General features: G+C 43.4%; 1 protein-coding gene across 1 annotated transcript in view; it reads right to left on the bottom strand.

Annotated features, from left to right (window-relative positions):
* Positions 1–343: 343 nt before the first annotated feature.
* LOC141147813 (uncharacterized) overlaps positions 344–24,203 on the bottom strand; it is a 46,548-nt gene continuing 22,688 nt past the window's right edge. The window contains exon 2 of the mRNA XM_073634986.1: positions 344–1,704. Within this exon, the coding sequence (XP_073491087.1) occupies positions 669–1,694 (1,026 nt within the window). The 5' untranslated portion in view covers positions 1,695–1,704 and the 3' untranslated portion in view covers positions 344–668. The remainder of the gene's footprint in view (positions 1,705–24,203) is intronic.

Here is a 24,203-nt window from a genome sequence, read left to right as displayed (position 1 = left end):
GGTCTAGGCATTACCTTATGCAGCTGGCTGATACCTCTGTAGCCACCTTCTCCCTCTGTGGCCAGCACCAGCTGGGCTGAAACTCTGCAAGTAGTTTGCCATGCACCGGAAAAGGTCAGCAACCCTAGGCACGATCTATCAGTCATCTGGTAGATCATGGTCTGCGCTTGCCGACCCCCAGATTAAAAAAGGGAATTCTTAAAGAACACATGAAATGCAATTTCAAAACATATTTATTAGACGGAACTGGAGTACAAAATGTAACCGTCACCACTTTCTCAGACTACCAATGCTTTTCAGGCTTAAGTTGTCAGTTAAAGTGAGCCATGGCATTACTCATACTGGGCAAATTAGCAGGACTCGGGAAGTTGACTGTACCCATCACCACTCTCTGGAATACCCAATGCATACAGCTGGGGGAAGTCAGGACATTCCCCTTGCCTCACCACAGTAGTGCCTGATGCCCAAGAACCTGAGCAAGCTTTCACTTTAGCATGTCAGGCTATACATAGGAATCTCAACTGGTATGACAGCACTGTGCACTGGGAAAGCAATTACAACCTGTCCAGGATCCCTTCTGTGAAAAAGCGTTAAAGATCCACTTTAAATGCCATCTTACAGTGCTAAGAGACTGAAACCACATCAACATTGGGAATCCAGAACTAGTTTCATGCATGTGGCAGGGGGTTATCAGTAGGTGGATTAGGTTTGTCGTCATCAAGAATTCTCATGTCCCGGCAATACAAGACAGGCTCTTTTCCCAAGCCCATCTGGTAGATGTAGATATAGACTTTTTGTTGTGGCTGCACAGTGAGAGTTATTGTTTCTTCAACTTCAGTGACCTGATTCCAATTCTCCTTCTCTGTGTTAGTACTGGATCCACCATATTCAACTGAAAGGGAAAATTGGGCCTTTGTAATCAAAGCAGCCAAGCCTCCAGCTTCAGTTGAGACATTTGTTGACACTTTCCAGTTGTGCTCTATGCTGGACATCTTCTCCTTTTCATATCCAACCTTCTGGGTGACTCGTTTCTGCCATTGAATGGGGGTCTGGGAGTCATTGCCGATGGTCTTGATGCACACCCACTCACCAAAAGAGGGGCCTTTGTCAATAGCCAGACCTCCGGGCAGAAAGCTATAGATGCTGGGATGGATAGAGTAGGTTGTAGCATTGTCATATTCGTGAAAGTTAGTACATCTGGTGTACGTAATCCCCCCCCACTGGTCCTCTTGATTCAAAAAATAGTAGCCATTTTTCAAACCAAAATAATAAAGCCCATTTTTGCATTTAGGGTGTAGCGTGTATTCTTTACCCTCTCCATCTTCGTGCAGGTTTGTTGTTCGGCGATAAACCCCTCGGTCCTGAAAAATTATATAGAAGGCTCCAAAAGCTGAACAATAATGACTGCCTCCTCGACAGTTGGGGTGTAGGGAATAGACAACTGCACTTCCATCTGTGTTCAGGTTTGTAACTCGACGGTAGTGGTCTGACTTGATAATGTAGAAGTGGTCATCCTCATAGGCCAAGTAATGATCGCCATTCCTGCAGGATGGATGCAAGCTGTAGATCAGCAGATCTTCTCCAGAATGAAAGTCTCTTGAACTCATGTAACAATTAAGGTCTGGCCTGATGATATAGTAATACTTGTCTACACCACAAAAATCTGCTTTGCTTTCACTCTTCGGGACAATCATAGCTGAAATGCTGGAAGAAAGAACACAATTCAGTTATGAAACGAGATGCACCCATTAACCAGTTAAGCTATATAGATTTTATAGAGGCTTGCTTAAGAAAAAAAAAAAAAAAAAAAAAAATTTTCTCAAACAGTGCAAAATAAGTAAATGTTCAGACTTCCAGCCAAAGAAGACCAATAGGAGGTATGTGATTGATTCGGCAGAAGAACACATTCACTATCAAATGTGCTACCACCACCACTTATGAAGGTAATAAGGTACTCTTACCAGAAGGTGTGGGCTGCCAGCAGCATATTAATTTTACAGTATGTTAGGCTGTAGGCCGGTGGCATTGAGCAGTATTCCCTATACCCTCAGAATGAGCCTCCAGTGAGTGACAGCTGCTGAGCATTATAAAGCTGTACGATCTTTTTACAGACCTATCACAGCACTGGGCAGAGGAAATCCTCCAGCACCAACTTCATTTGCAGTTCTAGAGTGCCATGTAACTGAATGACGTGAGCTACAGAGGAAGTGAATACAAACTTTACTCCTTCAAAACATTATGCTATGGTCTTGAGTCCACCCATTTTTCCCAGAGCTGTTATTTTAGCGCATACAGCACTGCAACATTTTATCCCTCAAATCCTTTTAGCAGGTCCATAAAAAGGTGTTACAGCAAGCCGTTTGTGCCTTAGTTTATGGAACATACAGCTTGGGCAATGGCAAAGGTGTGCCTTACAAGACTTGCACTAAAGCAGTCTTTTGAAATTTGACTAGATCTTCAGTCACACCACAATCCCCATAGCCCGTGTGGCTTTTGCATGCATGTTTGTTCATATGCATTCCAGGGCGAACACCCACCTGAAAACATGTTATGGGTAGATCTCAGAAAACCGTCATCTAACACAGGGTTCAAAACGTCAAGTACTGAGCTACTAGCAAGGCCTTAGGAGTTACTCGCCACCAAACACGCCCTTGCAAATCATCTCAAGAAATGACACTTAAATGTTTTACGCAGAAGTTATAAAAATCAAAAAATACTTTGTGCCCATCAGCACATCCTACCAGTGCCCAGGAGATCATATATAGGGATGAGAGCCGGCCAGGGATCACAGCTTGGATTTGAATTACCCGGAAGCTGCTGTCAAAGTCCGCCTCCTATGGTAGACATCACACTAAAGTTTCCTGGCATGGCAGCCCCACACCTCACCCTCAAAGTTATTTCCACTCGCCAAATGTGAGCAGGCGAGTGGAAATTTTGATGGCTGATCTGACAAAGCAGTGGTGCATCCCATCACTAGGCAAAAAAATTAAAACCAGCTGTTATGAGAAATATACAGATCCCACCATTACTGACCTTTTTAAAATGCATGATTGTACAGATTCAATCCTTTATGCAGTTTGAGGGACTCATCTGGAACAAGCATGTAAATCAGAAGATCTGGATTTCTCATGGACTTTCCAGATCTACAGACTGTTCTCAGTCAGTGGCACAGAGAGCACAGACACCAGAAAGGGCCAGGCAACTAGCATTTTCAGAAGCACAGCACACATTCCACCTAGTGCAGGTTTCCCTTTTGTTCTTGCTTACATATGCAATTAGAAGTCACTTTGCTCAAGCCAGACCATTACAAGATAAAATTCTGACTGGCTGCTACATGTTATTGGCATTGGGGGGGACGGGGACACTGGTGGCAATGCCCTTGGCTCCCACTCTTCAGTGGGCTCATCCTAGTCTACCACAATGCTATGTGCCTCATCAACATGCTGAGTGGCCTCAAAAATCATTCATGGGGCATGCGTGGCTAAGCAGATGATGCCCAAGCATAGACACCCTAGTGAAAACAGCTATGTGTAGTTTTGATTATCCCTGAAAAGTAACAGGCAGCACTGGCCATGTGCAACAATATAGTAATGGCAGTTACCAACACTAGGTCAGACCTTGAGGATTCCACAAAAACCAGGACACACTTGGCCGATAGAGGGCAAGCAGATAAAAAAAAATAAGTATAATATTGTTCCTACTAGAAGAGGGCACATGAACACATGCATGTGAAATAACAAAAACTAAACAGATGAATCAAACATTAAGATCCAACAATCCCCTATTTTAGTTTACATTTTTCAATAAGAACAACACCATAAAAGGCTCATTCCATATACTTACAATGCAAAGCCTGTGTGCAGAGCTGAAAAAGATCCGTGGTGCTCAGTACATGTGAGCCCAACAATCTGAGCTCCTTCTTATTTATGTAGATCACCCAACACACTGATCTCTAATTGGAAGGGTTCACCTTCATTATAATCACCTGATACAATCTCAGGGGGACTTTTGTTAAGAAAATTAGCCACACATTTGCAATTCGGACTGCTTCTCATTTATAAAAGTATATGTGCGAGGGTTTTTGTGTATTTTCAACCCCTGGAATCCTGGGCAGCCAATTTTAAGGCTGGGTTCACACCTATGTGAATTGGATGCGTCTTACACCGCATCCAATTCGCAGAACATTTTAAAATCTATTTGTTTCAATCAGTCTGGTTCACATATGTGCATTGCATTCGCACTCCGCATTGCCCAAAAAAAGTGTGCGTTTTCTAGGCAGTGTGGTGCGAATTGCAGGCACTTATTCTTCTATGGGAACGCATCGGATTTGCAGATGCGTTCCGTTGTGAACAGGCATTCTCTCCCCCTACTCACTACACTTCCCCTTCTCCCTGCTCAGCTGATCCGCAGCTACAACGGAGAGGAAGCGCTGAATGGCTGCTTTTCCTCTTCGCACAGAGTACGGAGCTGGAATTCGCACCGGACTGGTGTGAATCCAGCCTAAAGTAGAACTAAAAATAAAATGGATGGAGTAATAGAAAGTTAGAAGGTTATAACCCCTGTCAGTTTTTTTTTTTTTTGCAATCTGAGCCCCATTGGGGAGATTTCCCTTCACTTCCTGTCCCATAGCCAAGACAGGAGGAGAAAGGAAATCCCTCAAAGTAACTGAGTCCCTGGTTGTCACCAGAGCTAGTGTCCCCATTAGAAGTTTTCCCCTCTATTCCTGTTCTGGGGACAACCCAAAAGTTGCGATTTTTCATTATTTTACCTGGTGGTGACAATGGGAAACATGTCAAATAAAGAGATTGGATCTCTTTAACGGGGACACACAGCAATAAAAACCTGACAGGTGTTCTAATACCTATTCACTCTACCCAAAACTAAAATGAATAAAGTTTTTCCTTTAGATATGCTTTAACTCTGTATTTTGCAAAAACATAATGAATGCACCCATATATATGCACCCTAAATATAGGGGTGGCATGTAACATGTTCTAAGGGCTCATGCACGCTTCTTTGCTTCGGTCTCTAAGGAGTGATTTGGATCGCTCTTCAAAGAGCATTTGACAGGTGGTGAGGCAGCAATATATTGCCTCCTCCTCCAGCTGCTTTAACTATTAGCCTGCACTGCACACGATTGCGGGGAGCTTACAGAGTGACCATATTCATTTGAATGGGTTGTGCTCAACGGGTGCTACACCCACCAAAAGTGACAGGGGGTATAGTTCCTGCCATGGCCGCAAAGTAAAGCATCAAGGACGTAGCATGTGTACACCCTCCCGGGCCACTACAGTTAAAGTGGGAGCAGTTGGGGACAGTAAAAAACATGGCTTACTGACCCAGCACTGCTAGTGTGGAGGAGCCTTAAAAAGGTGGAGATAGCCTTTAAGGGCTCATTTACATATAGTGCGGTGACCGGCGTTGTTTTCTATGTGCCCCGTTTACATTGCAGCTGGGAAGTGCAGTGAGCTGCAGTAAAATGTAGATATGTAGCATTGTACCGCAGCTCACTGGAAAGAACTTCATGTCACTGCAGAGCTCCATGCCAAGTGCTTCAAATCTGCATCAATATTCTCAAACAACCCTTCCCCCCCGGATTGATCGGTCGGCGGCACACCCTCACCACACCCCCTCGCTCCCTGCTGTCAGTCAGGTCACCCGCAAAGCCCATACACCACCCCCCACGGGCGTCGGTCGATCGACCGTCTTATCCTCCTCTGCATCACGGCGGGTTCAGCTGTGCATCTCCTCCCTCCTCCTCCTAGGCATCCAATACAATCTCCTGTCTTTTCAGCCAATCGGGTGAGGGGTCTCGGGACCCACTTCCTGATTGGCTGGGAGGAGGATCAGTGTTTCAATAGCAAATATTCATTCGCTATTGTAAAACACCTGGGTGGGCTTGGTTCGCAGTGCTCTGCGCCCGAGCCCACCCTACTTTGAAGCCTACTAGAGTCTCTGGCTCTATTCACGTGCTTCAAACCCCCCTCCCCCATTGGAATCCATGCATCTGGCATCCTGCATGGGGGCCGGACGCATGGATAGGGGGGGCGGCACTCTTAATGGTCCTTTTCCTATAACCTTAACAAACGTTGATGTAGCCAGGTGCTGGCTAACTTTGCCTGTGTTGTTGTGACAAATTCTGTAACACCAGTTGTAGTGAGCCTGTTTCCCTCTTGTGCTCAGCCTGGACACTGTCATTATCTCCTGAATGCAGAGCAAGCAGAAGATTGTGGGATATGTAGTTCGAGGTGCCAGGATTTGCATTGGAGCCAGACTGCTGCAGACTACAAGTTCCAGCAAGCTGGGAGAGAGGGAAGAATGCTGGGTAAGGACATAAATAGCCTGGACCGGGGACGAAACTTTCTCTTGGGACCATGGCCTTCAGCTGAGAGCAGGGACCTGGCTGCTCTGGGAAATGTGAGGAGGTGCCGCAGCCTAGGCGGTGTGGAATGCCTTCGGCGAGTGAGTGAGCACATCCACCATTGCCAGCTACCTGTCGGCTGAGTGACTCTCGGGCAGAGCCGATGCAAGGATTTTTGTCTAAAGCAAAGGTGAATTTTGCCACCCCCCTTCCTGTCCTCCTGCCACCCCTCTTCCCTCCACAGCGGCAGTGTGTAATTTGGGGGGAGGGGGTATGCATTACCTGCTTCCCATACTGGCAGGTGTGGCACACTGAAACTTCCACGATGTTCCCGTTTTTTTTTTTACAATTTAATTTCTTCTTATATTTTTTTTTTCACAATTCTTTTTTGTAGGGAGGAGGCTGGCAGTGGATCATATCATTAGGGTAGTGGAGGATGGTGTCAGCATAGAAGTGGACAGTGTCAGTAGTTTTTTATTTCTATTTTTATTTTTTTTTAATTCTATTTTTTGCAACTTTTTTTTTTTGGGGGGGGGGGGGGTTGTGGATGGTGTCAGTGTTTTTTTTTATTTATATATTTTTTTTTACAATTACATTTACCGGTATTTTACAAATATTTACCAGTATTTATTACAATTCTTTTTTTGTTTTTTTGTTTTCTTTTTATGAGCCCTAATGGGGAGAGCTTTGGTGAGATATCGGGAGTCTAAACAGACCCCTGACATCTCCCCTTTGAGACAGAGAAAGGTACAGAGGACACAGATTCCCCAGTCCCTTTCTCTGCAGCTTCAGCTGCACTGAAAATGAATGGACAGGAGACAGAGGCTCTTGTTTATTCATAAACTGAAGCATTTATGTTATGAAAAAGTAATATGGTCCAGAAATATTTAGACAGAATGAAGGTGGATAAAGCACCTGGACCTGATGGCATCCACCCACGGATCCTAAAAGAATTGAGCTCTGTAATTTCAAAGCCATTGTATCTAATTTTTATGGACTCATTAATGACGGGAATAGTACCACTGGATTGGCGCAGGGCGAACGTGGTGCCTATATTTAAAATCAAAGGGATCAAAGTCTTTACCAAGTAACTATAGACCTGTTAGTTTAACTTCTATAGTCGGGAAGATACTGGAGCATTTAATAAAAGACCACATAGACGAGTTCTTGCTGGAAAAAAACATTTTAAGCAACAGACAGCATGGATTCATGAAAGACAGAAGTTGTCAGACAAACCTTATTTCTTTTTATGAAGAGGTAATTAAAACCTTATGCCGCGTACACACGGTCGGACTTTTCAGCTACAAAAGTCCAACGGACGCTGACGGACTAAAGCTGGCTGGTAATCCGATCGTGTGTGGGCTTCTCCGGACTTTCAACGTACTTTTTTAGCCTCAAATCCGACGTACTTTAGATTTGAAACATGCTTCAAATCTTTACGTCGTAACTACGACGGACCCCGAAGTCCGCTCGTCTGTATGCTAGTCCTACGGACAAAAAAACGACGCATGCTCATAAGCAAAAACTAAACTAAAGCACTCGGTCTAGTAAAACTAGTGTTCGTATTGTAGGTAGCACATTCATCACGCTGCAAAATCTGTGATCATTGAATGCAGCGCATTTTATTTCTTTTTTTTACGAATGCTCTAAAGAACGAAGGTGTTTTGCTGTTCATAATCAGAGTTCTCCCAAACTGATTTCTGGATTCTTTTTCTCTTTGATCTCATGAATGATATAGTATGCTTTTTAAAAACAATGTTTCCATACTAATAATACTTTTTACCTTTTTTTTTTTATTTTTTTTTTTTTAGGTTTGTAAAGTTACCACAAAGAACCCATTATTCTAGTTTTGTTTTTCTAGTGATTATTTTTTATTTTTTAGATAAAGTTAACCCAAAGCACCGTTTTTGGTTATGTAGATTTTTTTATTTTCAAGACTTACCACTCGAACATTATTAACATTAGTAATGTATTTTTGGTGTGTTTTTTCAAACTCTATGAGATTGTTGTCCCTTGTTAATTTAACATTGTGTGTAAAATCAATGATTTAAAAGAAAACACATAAAGTCTTTTGCTAAACTCAAAAAAGATCCATTTATTCATGGTCAAAATAAAATAAAGAGGAAGTCAACGCTGGAAAAAGTCGGTGTACAAGAAAATTGGGATCTTGAGGAGTCCATATAAGAGGGAGCACAATCTGGTCCAAGAATCCCAGAGATCAACAGCACCAGCAGATGATATGGATGTCCCCAGACTGTGGTCCTACAACAGCCTGCGTCTTCTGTCAGACCAGACTGAACCCAGGTCATCACTTTCTTCTCTTCCCTGCAGCCTTTCCTCCACGCTGCCCTGCAGCCTTCCCTGCAGCCTTCTTTGGAGGCTGTGGCTGTGGTGTTTCAGTTGTGGCAGGAGGAGGAGGAGGAGGAGGGGGGGCTGCCTCATGTAGTTGGGTGTTTCGGGTTAGCGTGCCCTGCAGCCCCTTCTGGATAGTTTCCCCAAATAGGCGCTCGCAAATGAGACGCTGCTCCCAATCCATTTGAAGAAGCCTGCTGGCTAAGTAGCAGCCATAGGACTCTTCTGCTTCGGGGGGGCTGCTCAAAAAACGGGTGGCCTCTTGCATGAGGCGCAGGGATGCCTCCTGTGTGACCGTCCCCTTCCTGGCCCTTTTTTTGGGAAGGTGGAGGGGAAGCACTTGGGATTGGGTCATGCTCCTACTGGGCCCAGCCACCTCACTTGGCCCAGCCACCTCACTGGGACCAGCCACCTCCTGCCTGACACTGGGCCCAGCCTCCTCCAGGATGATGGAGAATCCGGCCTCCTCCAGGCTGTCCATGGGCCCGGTCTCCTCCTGCCTGCCACTTTCCACACATTCCTCCTGGATGGACTCATCCTGTGTATAAAAAAAGGACATAGTTTTATTTATTTATTTGGGGTTCATCAATTACACACAATTTGCTTCTCATGACTAGCAAATTCAATGTGAATACATCTCTTTAATAAAAGAGTCTAATCAGACACCCTAATTTTTTATAGCAGGTGCCAAACATATTTAGCCACTCCTGTCAATTGATATGTATACACAATTTTGAGTGCAAAATTATTTTAGACAATTATAACATCCAGTTATTAACATCATTAATATTAGTACAGTAAATATTTGTTAATATAATTTACCTGACTCCAGATGGTCATATCCGGTTCATCCAGGATGGAAGACCCAGCTTGCTCCTCATCAGCCTCTGCTGGGGTGGAGGGAAGGGTGGAGGGAAGGGTGGAGGGAAGGGTTGAAAGTGATGCCCTGGCTTCATTCTGGTCATCAAGAAAACGGAGTTGATTGTAGTACCACAGCCTGGGTACATAAACATCATCTGCTGATGCTCCTGATCTCATTGATTCCTGGATCTTCTTATGCTCCCTCTTATACATGTTCCTCAAGACCCCAATTTTCTTGAGCAATGTCTCCATTGTTGCTTCCGGGATGGTCGCCTGGACAAAGGACAGAAGTCTCTCTAGCGTTGACTTCCTCACATGCTTTGCATAATACTGAGGGTGTTTTACCTCCCACAAATTCCTCATCTCTCGATATTTAGATATGAAAGCTGTAAGGAACTCTGGATCCTTAAATAGGGGATTCATTATATCTGGAAAAGATAAAGTCACAAGACAAAAAACACTTATTAGGTTTCTGCTAACCCCTCATCATCTTATCCCTATGTAGGCCTCATCAATCTGTCAAGCCATATAGGCCACTTGCTACAAAGTCATGACCATAAAACAAAAAAAAAATTATTTAAAATTACCTTCGTTTTGTAACGTCCTGGTCCACTATCACCTACGCACAGAACGTACGTACGACACGTGCGCAAGGCCCCTCTTTATACACTACGCATGTGTGAAACTCCGCCTGCGTCGCCCGCCCCTGACGTTCGATTTTAACTCATGTTCTCCGCCCCCTAATTCGACGCACAGAACGTACGTACGACACGTGCGCAAGGCCCCTCTTTATACACTACGCATGTGTGAAACTCCGCCTGCGTCGCCCGCCCCTGACGTTCGATTTTAACTCATGTTCTCCGCCCCCTAATTCGACGCACAGAACGTACGTACGACACGTGCGCAAGGCCCCTCTTTATACACTACGCATGTGTGAAACTCCGCCTGCGTCGCCCGCCCCTGACGTTCGATTTTAACTCATGTTCTCCGCCCCCTAATTCGACGCACAGAACGTACGTACGACAAGTGCGCAAGGCCCCTCTTTATACACTACGCATGTGTGAAACTCCGCCTGCGTCGCCCGCCCCTGACGTTCGATTTTAACTTATGTTCTCCGCCCATTTTTATTTACGGCGCGTAGTGGGGTGAATAATGGCGGAGACACATGACATGTTAACTACCTCAGGTAGCGAAAAAAGCCCGGAGGCTGGAACGTCAACCAGATCTGTGAGGCCTAGATTTAAGGCCTCCAATATGAGTTTTGAAGAGATGGTGGAGATGGTGGCCATTCTTCAAAAAAAGGACTATGATGGGAAGTATGGGCCGTACGCACGGCCAAATTTGCGCAAGGCCAAAATAATGGCGAAGGTGGTGGACACTTTACAGGCTTCTTTTGGGGTCCAGCGCTCCAAGGATCAAATTCGCAAAAGATGGTCTGACCTCAAGCTCAGGGAGCCGGATCAATACAGACGGATCCGTAAAGTGCTGAAAAAAAGTAAGTACTTGTCGTGTTTTTCTCTTGTGTTTATTACCTTGTATACTGCTCCATGTGCTTTTCCTTCCTATACGATTTTTTTGCTCATCGTTTCAAACGATCTTTTAATAAACCTCGTTACATATCTATAGATATATCTATCTATATATATATATGTGTGTATGTATATATGTGTATGTATGTATGTAGATATAGATATAGATATAGATATAGATATAGATATATAGAGATATATATCTCTATATATAGAGATATATATATATCTATAGATATATATATATCTATAGATATATATAGATATATATATATCTATAGATATATATATATCTCTATATATATATATATAGAGATATATATATATATATATATAGAGAGAGAGAGAGAGATAGAGATAGGTAGATAGATAGATAGATATAGCTAGATATAGAAATGTAAAACATTCTTTTGGAATATTTTAAGTTATCTTTTTTTTTTTATTTACATTTAGTTGGATATTTAGATTTTGTTCCAGATATAGAGAGAGAGAGAGAGAGAGAGAAGAGAGATCAAAAGATTATTAACTATATTTCGAGATATTGATATCTAGATATCTATCTATCCGATATGTCTTTATAATTTTAAATATTGAGGTAAAATAGGAACTCTACACAAACAGAACATTTGTACACCACTTCACTACAAATGTTTGAAAATTACTATGTACTAAAATATCTGTGTGCTAAGTAGATTAATTTTTTGGTTCACATAGGGGAAAAATCACTCAGCCAACAAGAACACAGTCCACCCCAAGCCAAACAACATGATTGGGAAATCAGCCCAAGCCCCACTGAGGATGTGGAGGAAGGAGAGGTGGGCGACATGGGCATCCCACCAGGTGAGTGTCTGACACACCAGCTTACGGTAATCTATGCATGGCTGCCTTTTCTTTTATGTAATTTTTCTACTCTATTTTAGGTGATCTGGTTGTGCTTGATTCAAGCAACAGCGCCACCCCCGAGGATGTGGAGGAATTATGCTACATGGGCACCCCACCAGGTCAGTGTCTGAGACAACAGCTTTATTATGGTAAGGTAAACTATGTATGTGTGCATATTTCTAAACAAATTTTTTGTTTTCATTCCACTTTAGGTACAAGAACTGAATATTTCACCTCAGACAGTGCCCAATGGCTAATTGGTCAAATAATGGCCTGGAATGGGGAGATCGATGAAATGCGTAATCGGCTGGATCGTATGCAGCAGGAAATGAAGGACATGATTGATGTTTTGGGTCGAATCTAAATGCCCTTTTTGAAACCCCAAAACATCGATCATGTCCTTCATTTCCTGTTTTGCTGACCCCATTCTGGGCCTTCTCTTTATTATTTTTGCTGAACTTATATGGCTGTTTAACATAATTTAAAAAAGGAGGGCTGTTTATAGAAAATACCTTAAAAATCCACAAAAAAAAAACTCGATTTTCCAAAAAACCCAAAAAAAATAAATACTTGATTTTAAAAAAACCAAAAAAATAAAAAATAAAACTTGATTTAAAAAAAAACAAAAAAAAATAGAACTTGATTTTCCAAAAAAACAAAAAAAAAATAAATACTTGATTTTAAAAAAAACAAAAAAAAAAAAACTTGATTTTAAAAAAACCAAAAAAAAAAAATAAAACTTGATTTTAAAAAAACCAAAAAAAAAAATAAAACGTGATTTTCCAAAAAACCAAAAAAAAATAAATACTTGATTTTAAAAAAACCAAAAAAAAAAATAAAACTTGATTTTAAAAAAACCAAAAAAAAAATAAAACTTGATTTAAAAAAAAAACAAAAAAAAATAAATACTTGATTTAAAAAAAAAACAAAAAAAAATAAAACTTGATTTTAAAAAAACCAAAAAAAAAATAAAACTTGATTTTAAAAAAAACCAAAAAAAAATAAAACTTGATTTTAAAAAAAACAAAAAAAAAATAAAACTTGATTTAAAAAAAAAAACAAAAAAAAAAAATAAAACTTGATTTTCCAAAAAACCAAAAAAAAAAAACAACTTGATTTTCCAAAAAAACAAACCAAAAAAAAAATGATTTAAAAAAAAAAAAATAAATAAATTAAAAAAAAAAAGGATTTTAAAAAACCAAAAAAATTAAAAAAAAGGATTTAAAAAAAAACAAAAAAAAACAAAAAAAAAAAGCCTGTTTGCGAAAATCGAAAAGCCCAAAAATTTTTTTTGTGGATTATGTACAAATATTTAAATATAATTATATTTTTCCAAATTATTAAGATATCATTATATTTTTGGCTATGAACATTTTATACTAAATGCATAACTGAATGCATAACAACGATTAATAAAAACATCTCCTTATAGGAATTAAATAAATGTGTGGTTTGTTATTTCAATGCTCAGTATCAGTTTGGTTATAATTGTCAAAAAGTTGTTTACAGTGGCAATGGAGCTTATTTAGACATTTAAAAGGAAAATACAGTTGGCACTACAACTGCTCGACCATAACCTAGGAGAAAGCCCAAAAGAAAGGCAAGCAATAAATATAATTCCAGATTTCATCAATATTTTTTTTATTTAAAATAATTAAATATCCTGGCCCATTGCAATGGCCCCCCTACCCATAAAATAATTAACATATTGCTGTCTAACTTGACGGGCACTTTGGGGGGCCAAGCCAGTACGGACAGTATCCAGGCCCGTAAGGTTGTCATCTATAAGTACGGCCTCAGGCCCAACTGTTCCTATATAATTTTGAGAATGTTTGTGTAAAAAGTTGTGCAGAATGCAGCACGATAAAATGATAAAATTAAGTTTGTATTCCGCCAAATTAATGGATGTTTGAAACAGGCGGAACCGGCTGGCCAGAATCCCAAACGCATTCTCAACCACTCTTCTCGCTCTGGCCAGCCGGAAATTAAAAACCCTCCTCTCCGGGGTGAGGGTTCTTTGGGGGAATGGCCTCATGAGGTGCTTGCTCAGAGCGAAGGCTTCATCGGCAATGAAGACAAAGGGGAGTCCTTCCACGTTATCCGCATCAGGTGGCAATCCCAGGCCACCACTCTGGAGACGCTGGCAGAACTCCGTCTGGGCAAATACTCCTCCATCCGACATCCGGCCATTCTTCCCCACGTCCACATATAAAAATTCATAGTGTGCCGACACCACCGCCATTAAAACAATACTGTGGAACCCCTTATAATTAAAATAGTATGACCCTGAATGGGGTGGTGGCACGATGTGGACATGTTTCCCATCTATAGCCCCTCCACAATTGGGAAAGTCCCAACGGCTGGCAAAATGGGATGCCACAGTCTGCCATTCCTGTGGCGTTGAAGGAAACTGGGGAATCAAACAAGAAAAACAAAATCATTAATTTGGAAGCTAACATTGCAAGAAAATTAGACAATTAAAAACATTATTCCCCAGCATCAGTATAACATTAAATAATTTAATTCTTCTGGAATAACTAATATGGAAAGGCACACTTATCAGATTGCTCACCCCCTCTGATGGAACATTGATTACATTTTAGGGGGTTGTGAAATCCCTAAAAAAGATTACTTTTAGGACACGCAGGAATTTAGGGACTAAAAAGGCTACAAGACTGCAGTTGTCGCACTCTGCAGGTGCAGTTGCTAACCAGCTTACAGTAAATGAGGTAATGTAAAAAGGCATTCATGTTGCAAGGAGTACACAATCACATGCAAGGGCAATTAATGAAAACACTTTGTGGCTTGCATATGATTTGATGATGGAAATCAGCAGAGCTTCTGCTCATTTACTAAAGCACTGGAACAAATGCACTTGTAGAGTGCACATGCATTTTGCAAAGTGCAACATATATTTGCTTTATACAAATCAACACCACAGAACATTCAAGAAAATTTTTACGAGGGTGGGGGGGGGGGGGGGGGTTGGTAAATCTAGCTAATTGCTAATTATCAGCACACTATTTGGAGTGAGTTTAGGTGGGGGGGGGGGGAGTTGGTAAATCTAGCTAATTGCTAATTCTAAGCACACTAAATACACTCAAACAAAATACATTCAAAATGAGTAGACTAGGTGGATATGTTCCCATCATTGCATGCTGGGGAGGTTATTGAAGGAAAATATACATGCATGACAAAAAAGAACAGGAAAAAAATCCAGCATGTGTGAGGATAAAAAGGGGACATTCACACTATATTGCAATGATGGTAAGTAGTGTTTGAAGCAAGAAATACATTACATTATCAAAGATTACATAAAAGAACATGTGATGCTAATAAAAGAAAAATATCTTACCTTAATATAGTCCTTCTGCAGGACCTGGATGATGGCAGAACAGGTCTCTGGGATAATGATCCCCAGAGCCTGGGGGGAGATGCCTGTCGAGAACTTGAGGTCCTGCAGGCTTCTCCCTGTCGCCAAGTACCGCAACGTGGCAACTAGCCTCTGCTCCGGAGTGATGGCTTGCCTCATGCAGGTATCCTGCCTGCTGATATAGGGGGTCAGCAAAGCCAACAAACGGTCAAAAACGGGGTCCGTCATCCGGAGAAAGTTCCTGAAATCCTCAGGATTATTCTCACGGATCTCACGGAGCAATGGCATGTGACAGAACTGGTCACGCTGAAGCAACCAATTCTTGGTCCATGAACTCCTCCTCGCCCTGTTCATGGACTGGTCTTGGTCTGAAGAATAAACTACAGCACCAAACACATACAATGCACGAGCTCTACGACGAGTACGTACAGGTAACATGGCTTCAAAACGGTCGGCTGGTCAGAACGCACTAAACAGAACGCACTGAAGAACAGCAAGGCCTGTGAAGAGCGACCTGAAAATCAGGAACGAGCGGACAATAAAACAAAGATTTCTCAATGCCAACTGACCAAACGCACTGAAAAGCAGATACAAACCTCACAAGCACAGACTGAACAACAGTTAAAACGAACTGAAAAATACGAGTCTCACAAGCGCGAATCGTCTCTCACCAAACTTCTACTAACACGAGATAAACACGAGATTAGCAGAAGGAGCCCAAAGGGTGTCGTACGGGCTATTGAACTTCCGTTTTATAGTCTCGTCGGACTTGGTGTACGTCACCGCGTACTAGGCTGTCGTACTTTTGTGTGGTTTTGTGTAGGCAAGTCCGTTCGTTAGAAAGTCTGCCGCAAGTCCGCCGAAGGTACGCCGGAAGTATGTCGGACAGGCTGTCGGACTTTTGTAGCTGAAAAGTCCGACCGTGTGTACGCGGCATTAGACAGTGGGGTGGCGGTGGACGTGGTATACTTGGATTTTGCAAAAGCGTTCGATACTGTTCCGCACACACGGCTCATGTGTAAGTTAAAGTCTACAGGCTTGGAAATATCAGTTTGTAAATGGATAGAAAACTGGCTAAAAGACAGAATTCAGAGTAGTGGTTAATGATTCTTACTCTGAATGGTCTAAGGTCATCAGTGGTGTACCCCAAGGTTCAGTGCTGGGACCCTTACTCTTTAATATCTTTATAAATGATATTGGGTCTGGGATCAAAAGTAACATTTCTGTCTTTGCAGATGACACCAAGCTATGCAGTGGAATAACGTCCTTACAGGATGTCTCCAATTTACAAGCTGACCTCAATGCTCTGTCTAATTGGGCGTCTATGTGGCAGATGAGGTTTAATGTTGAGAAATGTAAAGTTATACACTTGGGGGCTAAGAATATGCATCATACATACTAGGGGGAGGACAACTGGGGGAATCCGTAGTGGAGAAGGATCTGGGGGTTTTGGTAGATCGTAAGCTCAATAATAGCATGCAATGCCAAGCTGCGGTTTCCAAAGCGAGCAAAGTCCTTCTTTGTATTAGGAGAGGTATGGACTCCAGAGAGAGAGAGATATCATTTTGCCCCTGTTCAAATCATTAGAAAGACCTCATCTGGAATATGCAGTTCAGTTTTGGGCACCAGTTCTCAAAAAGGATATAGAGGAACTGGAGAAAGTGCAGAGAAGGGCAACCAAACTGATAAGAGGCATGGAGGAGCTCAGCTATGAGGAAAGATTAGAGGAACTGAATTTGTTCACTCTTGAGAAGAGGAGAATAAGGGGGGATATGATCAACATGTTCAATTATATAAGGGGTCCATATAGTGAACTTGGTGTTGAGTTATTCACTTTACAGTCAACACAGAGGACAAGGGGGCACTCTTTACGACTGGAGGAAAAGAGATTTCATCTCCAAATACGGAAAGGTTTCTTCACAGTAAGAGCTGTGAAAATGTGGAATAGACTCCCTCCAGAGGTGGTTCTGGCCAGCTCAGTAGATTGCTTTAAGAAAGGCCTGGATACTTTCCTAAATGTACATAATATAACTGGATACTGACATTTATAGGTAAAGGTGATCCAGGGAAAATCCGATTGCCTCTTGGGGGATCAGGAAGGAATTTTTTCCCCTACTGTAGCAAATTGGAGCGTGCTCTGCTGGGGTTTTTTGCCTTCCTCTGGATCAACTGTGGGTATAGTATTGGGTATATTGGATTGTACGATATTTTTTTTTTTTTTTTTTTATGGTTGAACTGGATGGACTTGTGTCTTTTTTCAACCTGACTAACTATGTAACTGTGTAACTATGTAACTATGAATGGACAGTCAGTGATCACTGACTTTGCTCATTCAGAAAAGGAAGGAGACAGTAAATTACATTTTTACCAGGTCTTTCCTCTGCTCTCCATTCTGACAGATCCAGGATGAGAGGGAGACCGGAGAGGGACAGAGGGGTAGCCTGAGGAGCACAGAGGCAGGGCCGGCCCTACCATGGGACCCGATGGAGCGATGGCTCCAGGCGGCACTTTCAGGGGGGCGGCAAGAAACCCGAGCACAACATATTTCCAACAGCTCTGTGTTCAACTTTCTTCTCTCCCGCCCTGCGCCTGCAGCTTCCCTCCTTCCCACATTCATAGCTCCCAGCTGTCCCTGATTTCGAGGGACTGTCCCTGATTTGGAGCAATGTCCCTCTGTCCCTCATTCCCCCCATTTGTCCCTCATTGTGGTCTGATCTATATAGATGTATATAAAATGCACTTTTTATCTATCAAAAAATGTTTCCCAGTGCTAAACCTTTCATCTGAATTCTAAATTGCTGCATTTGTAAATTCGAAAAGCCAATATAAAGGAATAGTAGTGGTAAAATGCATTTGTGGGTTTAATCAATCTTGTTTTTTTTGTACAATTCTCCTTTAAGGGGGTGTGGTAGGAGGTGTGTCCTATGCCTGCATATATTTTGCTGATAGGTGTCCCTCATTCCCATCTCAAAAAGTTGGGAGGTTTGCGCATTATCTACTTTGAAGTGATGCTCGGTCCACCTCAGCTCCGCCCCCTAATTCCGGCTCCCTCAGTCCCTCTCTGCATGCAGAGCAAAGAAGCGGCCGCCCTGACCCCCTCGACCCTGTCAATGCAGCACTTCTTGCAGGAGACCAGCAGAGAGCAAAAGGAGCAGCCAGTGTATAGGGAGCAACCCACAGCTTACAGAACGGACAGCAGTCCCTCTGTCCATCCCACTGCACTGTCCCTCTGTCCATCCCACTGTCCCTCTGTCCATCCCACTGTCCCTCTGTCCATCCAACTGTCCCCCCGTCCATCCCACCGTCCCCCCGTCCACCCCACCGTCCCTCTGTCCATCCCACTGTCCCTCTGTCCATCCCACTGTCCTTCTGTCCATCCCACTGTCCCCCTGTCCATCCCACTGTCCCTCTGTCCATCCCACTGTCCCCCTATCCATCCCACTGTCCCCCTGTCCATCCCACTGTCCCCCTGTCCACCCCACTGTCCCCCTGTCCACCCCACTGTCCCCCTGTCCATCCCACTGTCCCTCTGTCCATCCCACTGTCCCTCTGTCCATCCCACTGTGCCCCTATCCATCCCACTGTCCCCCTATCCATCCCACTGTCTCCCTGTCCATCCCTCTGTCCACCCCACTGTCCCCCTGTACATCCTATGTTCCATCCCACTGTCCCCCCGTCCATCCCCCTCTCCATCCCACTGTCCCCCTGTCTATCCCACTGTTCCACTGTCCTCCTGTCCATCCCATGGTCCCCCTATCCATCCCACGGTCCCTCTGTCCATCCCACTGTCCCCCTGTCTATCCCACTGCCCCTCTGACTACTCTGCGCCCCCCCCCCCCCCCGATAGGTCCTCTTTATACTCCTATATACATGTATAGTACCATGACAGGTCCGCTTTAGTTATCATGATACAAAACCGGGGACAATCTTGGTCAGGGGACAGTGTTCTCAGTCCAGGGACTGTTCCTAGAAACCGGGGACATCTGGTCACCCTATCTTATAGTATGCCCGCAGTCTCTGACTGTATCCTGTAGTATGTCTAGCACTAAATTATATGCACATCCCTTATGTTGGGGTTATTACTGGCTGCCTGCTCTGCTGTATATAAGTACTCCCCATTATTTACAGCCTGAGCCGTAATCATTGGTTGATATTGAGAAGACATCTCTTTGACTACTGTAGTCAAAGAGCTATCTCAGATCTAACCAACAATAAAAGGCTGCAGGCAGCCAATCAGAGGCCCAGGCTGTGAGTTGAGGAACCTTTTGCGTTTCGACTACCATAGCATGTACACAGCAACAGAGCAGGCATAACAGTCCCTGGGCCCACATTCTTAGGTGCTGATAGTCCAGAGGTTGGGGGGCGCAAATTACTCGCCTTTCCTCGAGAGCTGACAACCAGGGCCGTCTTTAAGGCAGGGCAAAAGGGATAGCTGCCTAAATCCCATCATTGTTGTGGGGCACAAAGCAGCTGCATAATACTTGCCAACTATCCCAGTTTAAATCCCCCTATCTTTTGAAGTTTTAGTCCTGTGCTGTGTCCCGGTATCTCAGTGTGAAGTGCTGCAACATGCATTGATATGTAAATAGCAGCTCCATTCATATGTAAATAGCGACAGGCCGGCAGCATTGATATGTATATAAAGGCTACAGTCATATGTATATCATGCCCCTCTGAGGTTGTATCCACCATCATCTATACTGAATGCTGCCCACTGGGGAGGTAAAGGGCCATACCGGAAAGCCCTGCCTACAACTGTGGTCATTAAGCCTAACATCAGCCTGTTCTGCAAAGGTAAGCAAATTGGTGGGGGGGGCAGGTGGGTAGTGTGGGGTGTGCAGAGGTAGGCAGAGAAGGAATTACAGTTTGGGGTGCACAGGTGAGCAAGGAGGGGATGTGCAGAGCTAAGGAAGGTGGGTGAAAACAGAGGAGGCAGGTGTAGTTAAAGGGGTGGAAGGTTGGAGTGGAGAGGATGAGGGAGGTTTGGGGTGCAGAGGTTAGCAGGGATTTTAGGATGCAAAGGCATACTGACAAGGTGTATAAAGATGTAGGTCACGTGTAGGGCAGCCCATTCATTTCAATGGGCTGCTCTATGCGCTAGAACTGTGGAAGAAAGTCCCAAACGCTTTTTCAAAATCACATGGTTCCACAGCACATGTCAGCAGATGCATGAGGATGTCATTAACAATTAATGGCACTGCTGTGTATCTGCTAAAGGGCAGCACGTTTCTGTGGTGTCAGGAAAGCTATTTTGCATGCATTTCCGACACAGACACAAATGTGAATGCAGGCTAAATGTCTCAGTTACATTGGTGGTCAGTGTAAATCTTCTCATTACATTGGGGCTTGGTGTACAATCCTTTCGTTCACACTAGTGGCCAGTGTGAAGGTCCCCCTTACATTGGTGATTACTGTGAATGCCCCTATTACATTAGTGGTCAGTGTAAACCCCAATTACATTGGTGGTCAGTGTTCAAACTCCTCTTTATATTGGTAGTCAGTAAAAAAATCAGCATTGCCATTGATCACACCCCCCCCCCAGCACTACCACTGATCCCAAGAGTTCTAGGGTCCCTAGGAGTTTTCTGTCTATTGTTGGGTCCCCTCACCACCGCAGTCCATGGTGTGCAGGCAGTGAGGAGATTATGTACTGTAACCTCTAACAACCAATCAGTGAGCAGTAATGATGTGCAGTAACCTCCAGCAACCAATTAGTGAGCAGTAATTTTTAGCAACCAATCAACAAGCAGAAATCGTGTGCTGTAACCTCTAGCAACTAACCAGTGAGCCGTAATGAGTGCTGTAACCTCTAGCAACCATTCAGTAAGCGATAATGATTGTCAGGGCTGGCCTTCTCAGAGTAGGCCGCTCAGCTGTCGATTAATTGCCAGCTCCAATCTTTTCCACAGTGACTCACCTGATGATGATATTCTGTTTGTCGGTTACTTAAGCTGTTCAGTTCAGTCCCTCTCCGCCTTGGTCAACACTTCCAGAGACTCTCTCCTGTGTACCTGTTGAAGACTTGCTTGGCTGATGTCTCTTCTGGTTCCTGATCCTGCTTGCTGTTCCACTACGCTGATTCTCCGGTTTCCTGATTTCTTGGCCTGTCCTTAAGTACGCTGATCTATGGCTCCCTGACGTCCTGGGTTGTCTGACTATCCGTTCTGGTTACTGAACTCTGGTTTTGATTTGACTACGTTGCTCTGTTTACCTTTTACTATTATTATTATTAAACAAGTGTGATTTTAAGTACACTTCTGTCTCGGTTCTGATTCATGGTTTCTGACAATGATACACTGTAACCTCTGGCAACCAATCGCTGCCTGATCTGATTCAGTAACTGCTGCTATTTATTCTATGTCTCAGAGCAGGTTGAGAGCGAAATTGCATGGTGGGGGGGGGGGGGGGGGGCAAGAAAATGTTTGACCAGGGTCCAATCAATATTAAAGATGGCCCTGGATGGAGGCACGCCTGTCACGAGAACTGGACACATACAATGTTGTCCAAATTGGCTTCCTTGGAAGTTGTTCAGGGAATCTTCCGAAATGCAAAATATCCTTGTAGGTTTATTGTAGGACCTGAACCTGGTGCAGAGTTGGGATGAGTGAGGCAAGGTCTGAGTACCTATTCCTGGTTGCTATATTCTAATTATTCTTTTTCGTTCCCCTTTTTAATGTTTTTCTTTTGCTTTTTATATTTTTGTTTTTTCTCCCTTTTTCTTTTTTATTATATAAACATAGTTACATAGTAGGCAAGGTTGAAAAAAGACACATCAAGTCCAACCTATGTGTGTGATTTTATGTCAGTATTGCATTGTATATCCCTGTATGTTGTGGACGTTCAGGTGCTTATCTAATAGTGTCATCTCATCAGCACATGAGAGGCCTCTCCACAGTTCTTTTCATTTGTCCCTGACACCACAGCTTACTGCCACAGCCTTACCCTTCTAACAAATGAGAACCACGCATTCTAACCAAACCATCCTCAGAACTTTTTTCTCAAAGGATTTTATTGAGATTTAAACATGAGAAAACAACCAAGCAATACAAGTTCCATTAATCATTTTTGTCATGTTCATACAGTCAATTACGCAATATCCAAATGTCATAACACAGATTATCGACCCCCTCCTCCCCTTCCCTCCATGGTGCACAGTAACTACAACTTTACAATACTACGCGTACAGTCAAACCCCCCCACGCTATACTGATGGGGGAATTTAAAGAAGTACTGTAATCTATCCAGAATTAGATCCACTAGGGATAGTCCGGGGGTATTTAACAATGAGGACCATACCGCCTCAAATTTATCAGGTTGACCCCGATGTTGGAAAATATACTTCTCCAAGTGCAGGGTGACTCCCATCTGGTTTATCCATTCCTTCAGAATAGGAGGCTCTGTCGCCTTCCATCCCCTGAGTATACGAACCTGAAAGAGAGCCTGTGGAATCGCCTGTTTGGGGTTATCTTCAATGGGCAGGCCATCAAGGATTCCCGATATACACAGTTTGGGATCATTGGAAATATTGACCTGAAATAACTTGTTAATGGTTGCAATGACCCCTGTCCAGTATAGGTGGAGCTTTGGGCAGTGCCATAGAAGATGAATAAGGTCCCCATGGTCTCTAAAGCACCTAGTGCAACCAGAGTTCTCCCTTACGCAGCCTTGCCGGCGTAAGATGTACCCGTAGTACAATGTACAGCTGGGACAGACATTGTGCCTTGTTGAGAGAACACAGCTGGACCACCTGCAGCACCTCATCCCATTGGTCCTCCTCAAACATGCCCACATCACTCTCCCACTTGATCACTACTCTGGTTGGAAAGTTATTTAAGAATATGGACAATAACATAGAATAGGATATGAATCCCTTGAATGAGATACCGCAGTAATATAATGAAAAATAGAAGCCGGGGATTGTATCCACAAATCTCTGCCAGTTTGTGCAGCTATCGCATGGTGCAGCTGCGTATAGGAGAAATGCATGGATTGGGGTAATCCAAATATGGCCTGTAATTCCGCAAAGGAGCGCAATTTACCATTACAAAAAATATGTGGCAAGTGTGTGATGCCATAAGACTTCCACCTTACTGCACAGGGATTGTAGTTCCTTGTAGTACCCATTGTCCCATATCGGGCTATACCCGGTTAAGCCAGGAATATCCTGCAGCTGTCTAATCTTGTTCCACATCTTTTGCATTAATACATATGTGGGAAAGTTTGTTAGACTTAGCAAAGGCCAAAGCCTTCAGTCCCATGGCCACACTGTGCATCCATGTGAGATACCCCAAGAGGGCCACAGTTGAATCTACAATGTCCCCTTGGGCATAGCACGGGCAATATGTTGCAGCTGAGCTGCCAAATAGTATAGCCAAGGATTGGGTAGGGACAGCCCCCCTGCCTCCTTGGGCTTCTGACCCCCGAGTCTAATCCTCGGGGGTCTATTGAGCCATATGAAGGAGCAAAGCATGGAGTTAATGATAAAGAATATCTTAAGCGGTACTACCAAGGGCGTATTGTGCATAATGTACAGGACTTGCGGCATAAAGATCATTTTAGTGAGGTTTACTCTGCCCACCAGGAACAGTTTAAGTTTAGATCATATTTTGGTTTTATCCCTAATGCAGCCTAGGAACGGGTAAAGATTCATAATCCCATGGTTGCGGGGTAGCATAGACCCCTAGGTTTTTAAATTTAGAGCATACTGGGATGTCATGAAGTGTGGGGCCCTGACTATAAGGGGCAGAGTCTAACAACATAATCAAGGATTTGCTCCAATTGATCGCCAGCCCTGAAAATGTTCCAAATCCCCCAATAACTGACATGGCTTCCCTCAGGGATTCCG

The sequence above is a fragment of the Aquarana catesbeiana genome, linkage group LG06 (genome assembly GCF_042186555.1).
Source record: "Aquarana catesbeiana isolate 2022-GZ linkage group LG06, ASM4218655v1, whole genome shotgun sequence".
NCBI lineage: Eukaryota > Metazoa > Chordata > Amphibia > Anura > Ranidae > Aquarana > Aquarana catesbeiana.
Note: the sequence above shows the minus strand (reverse complement) of the source record. Positions and strands in the feature narration are given on the sequence as shown.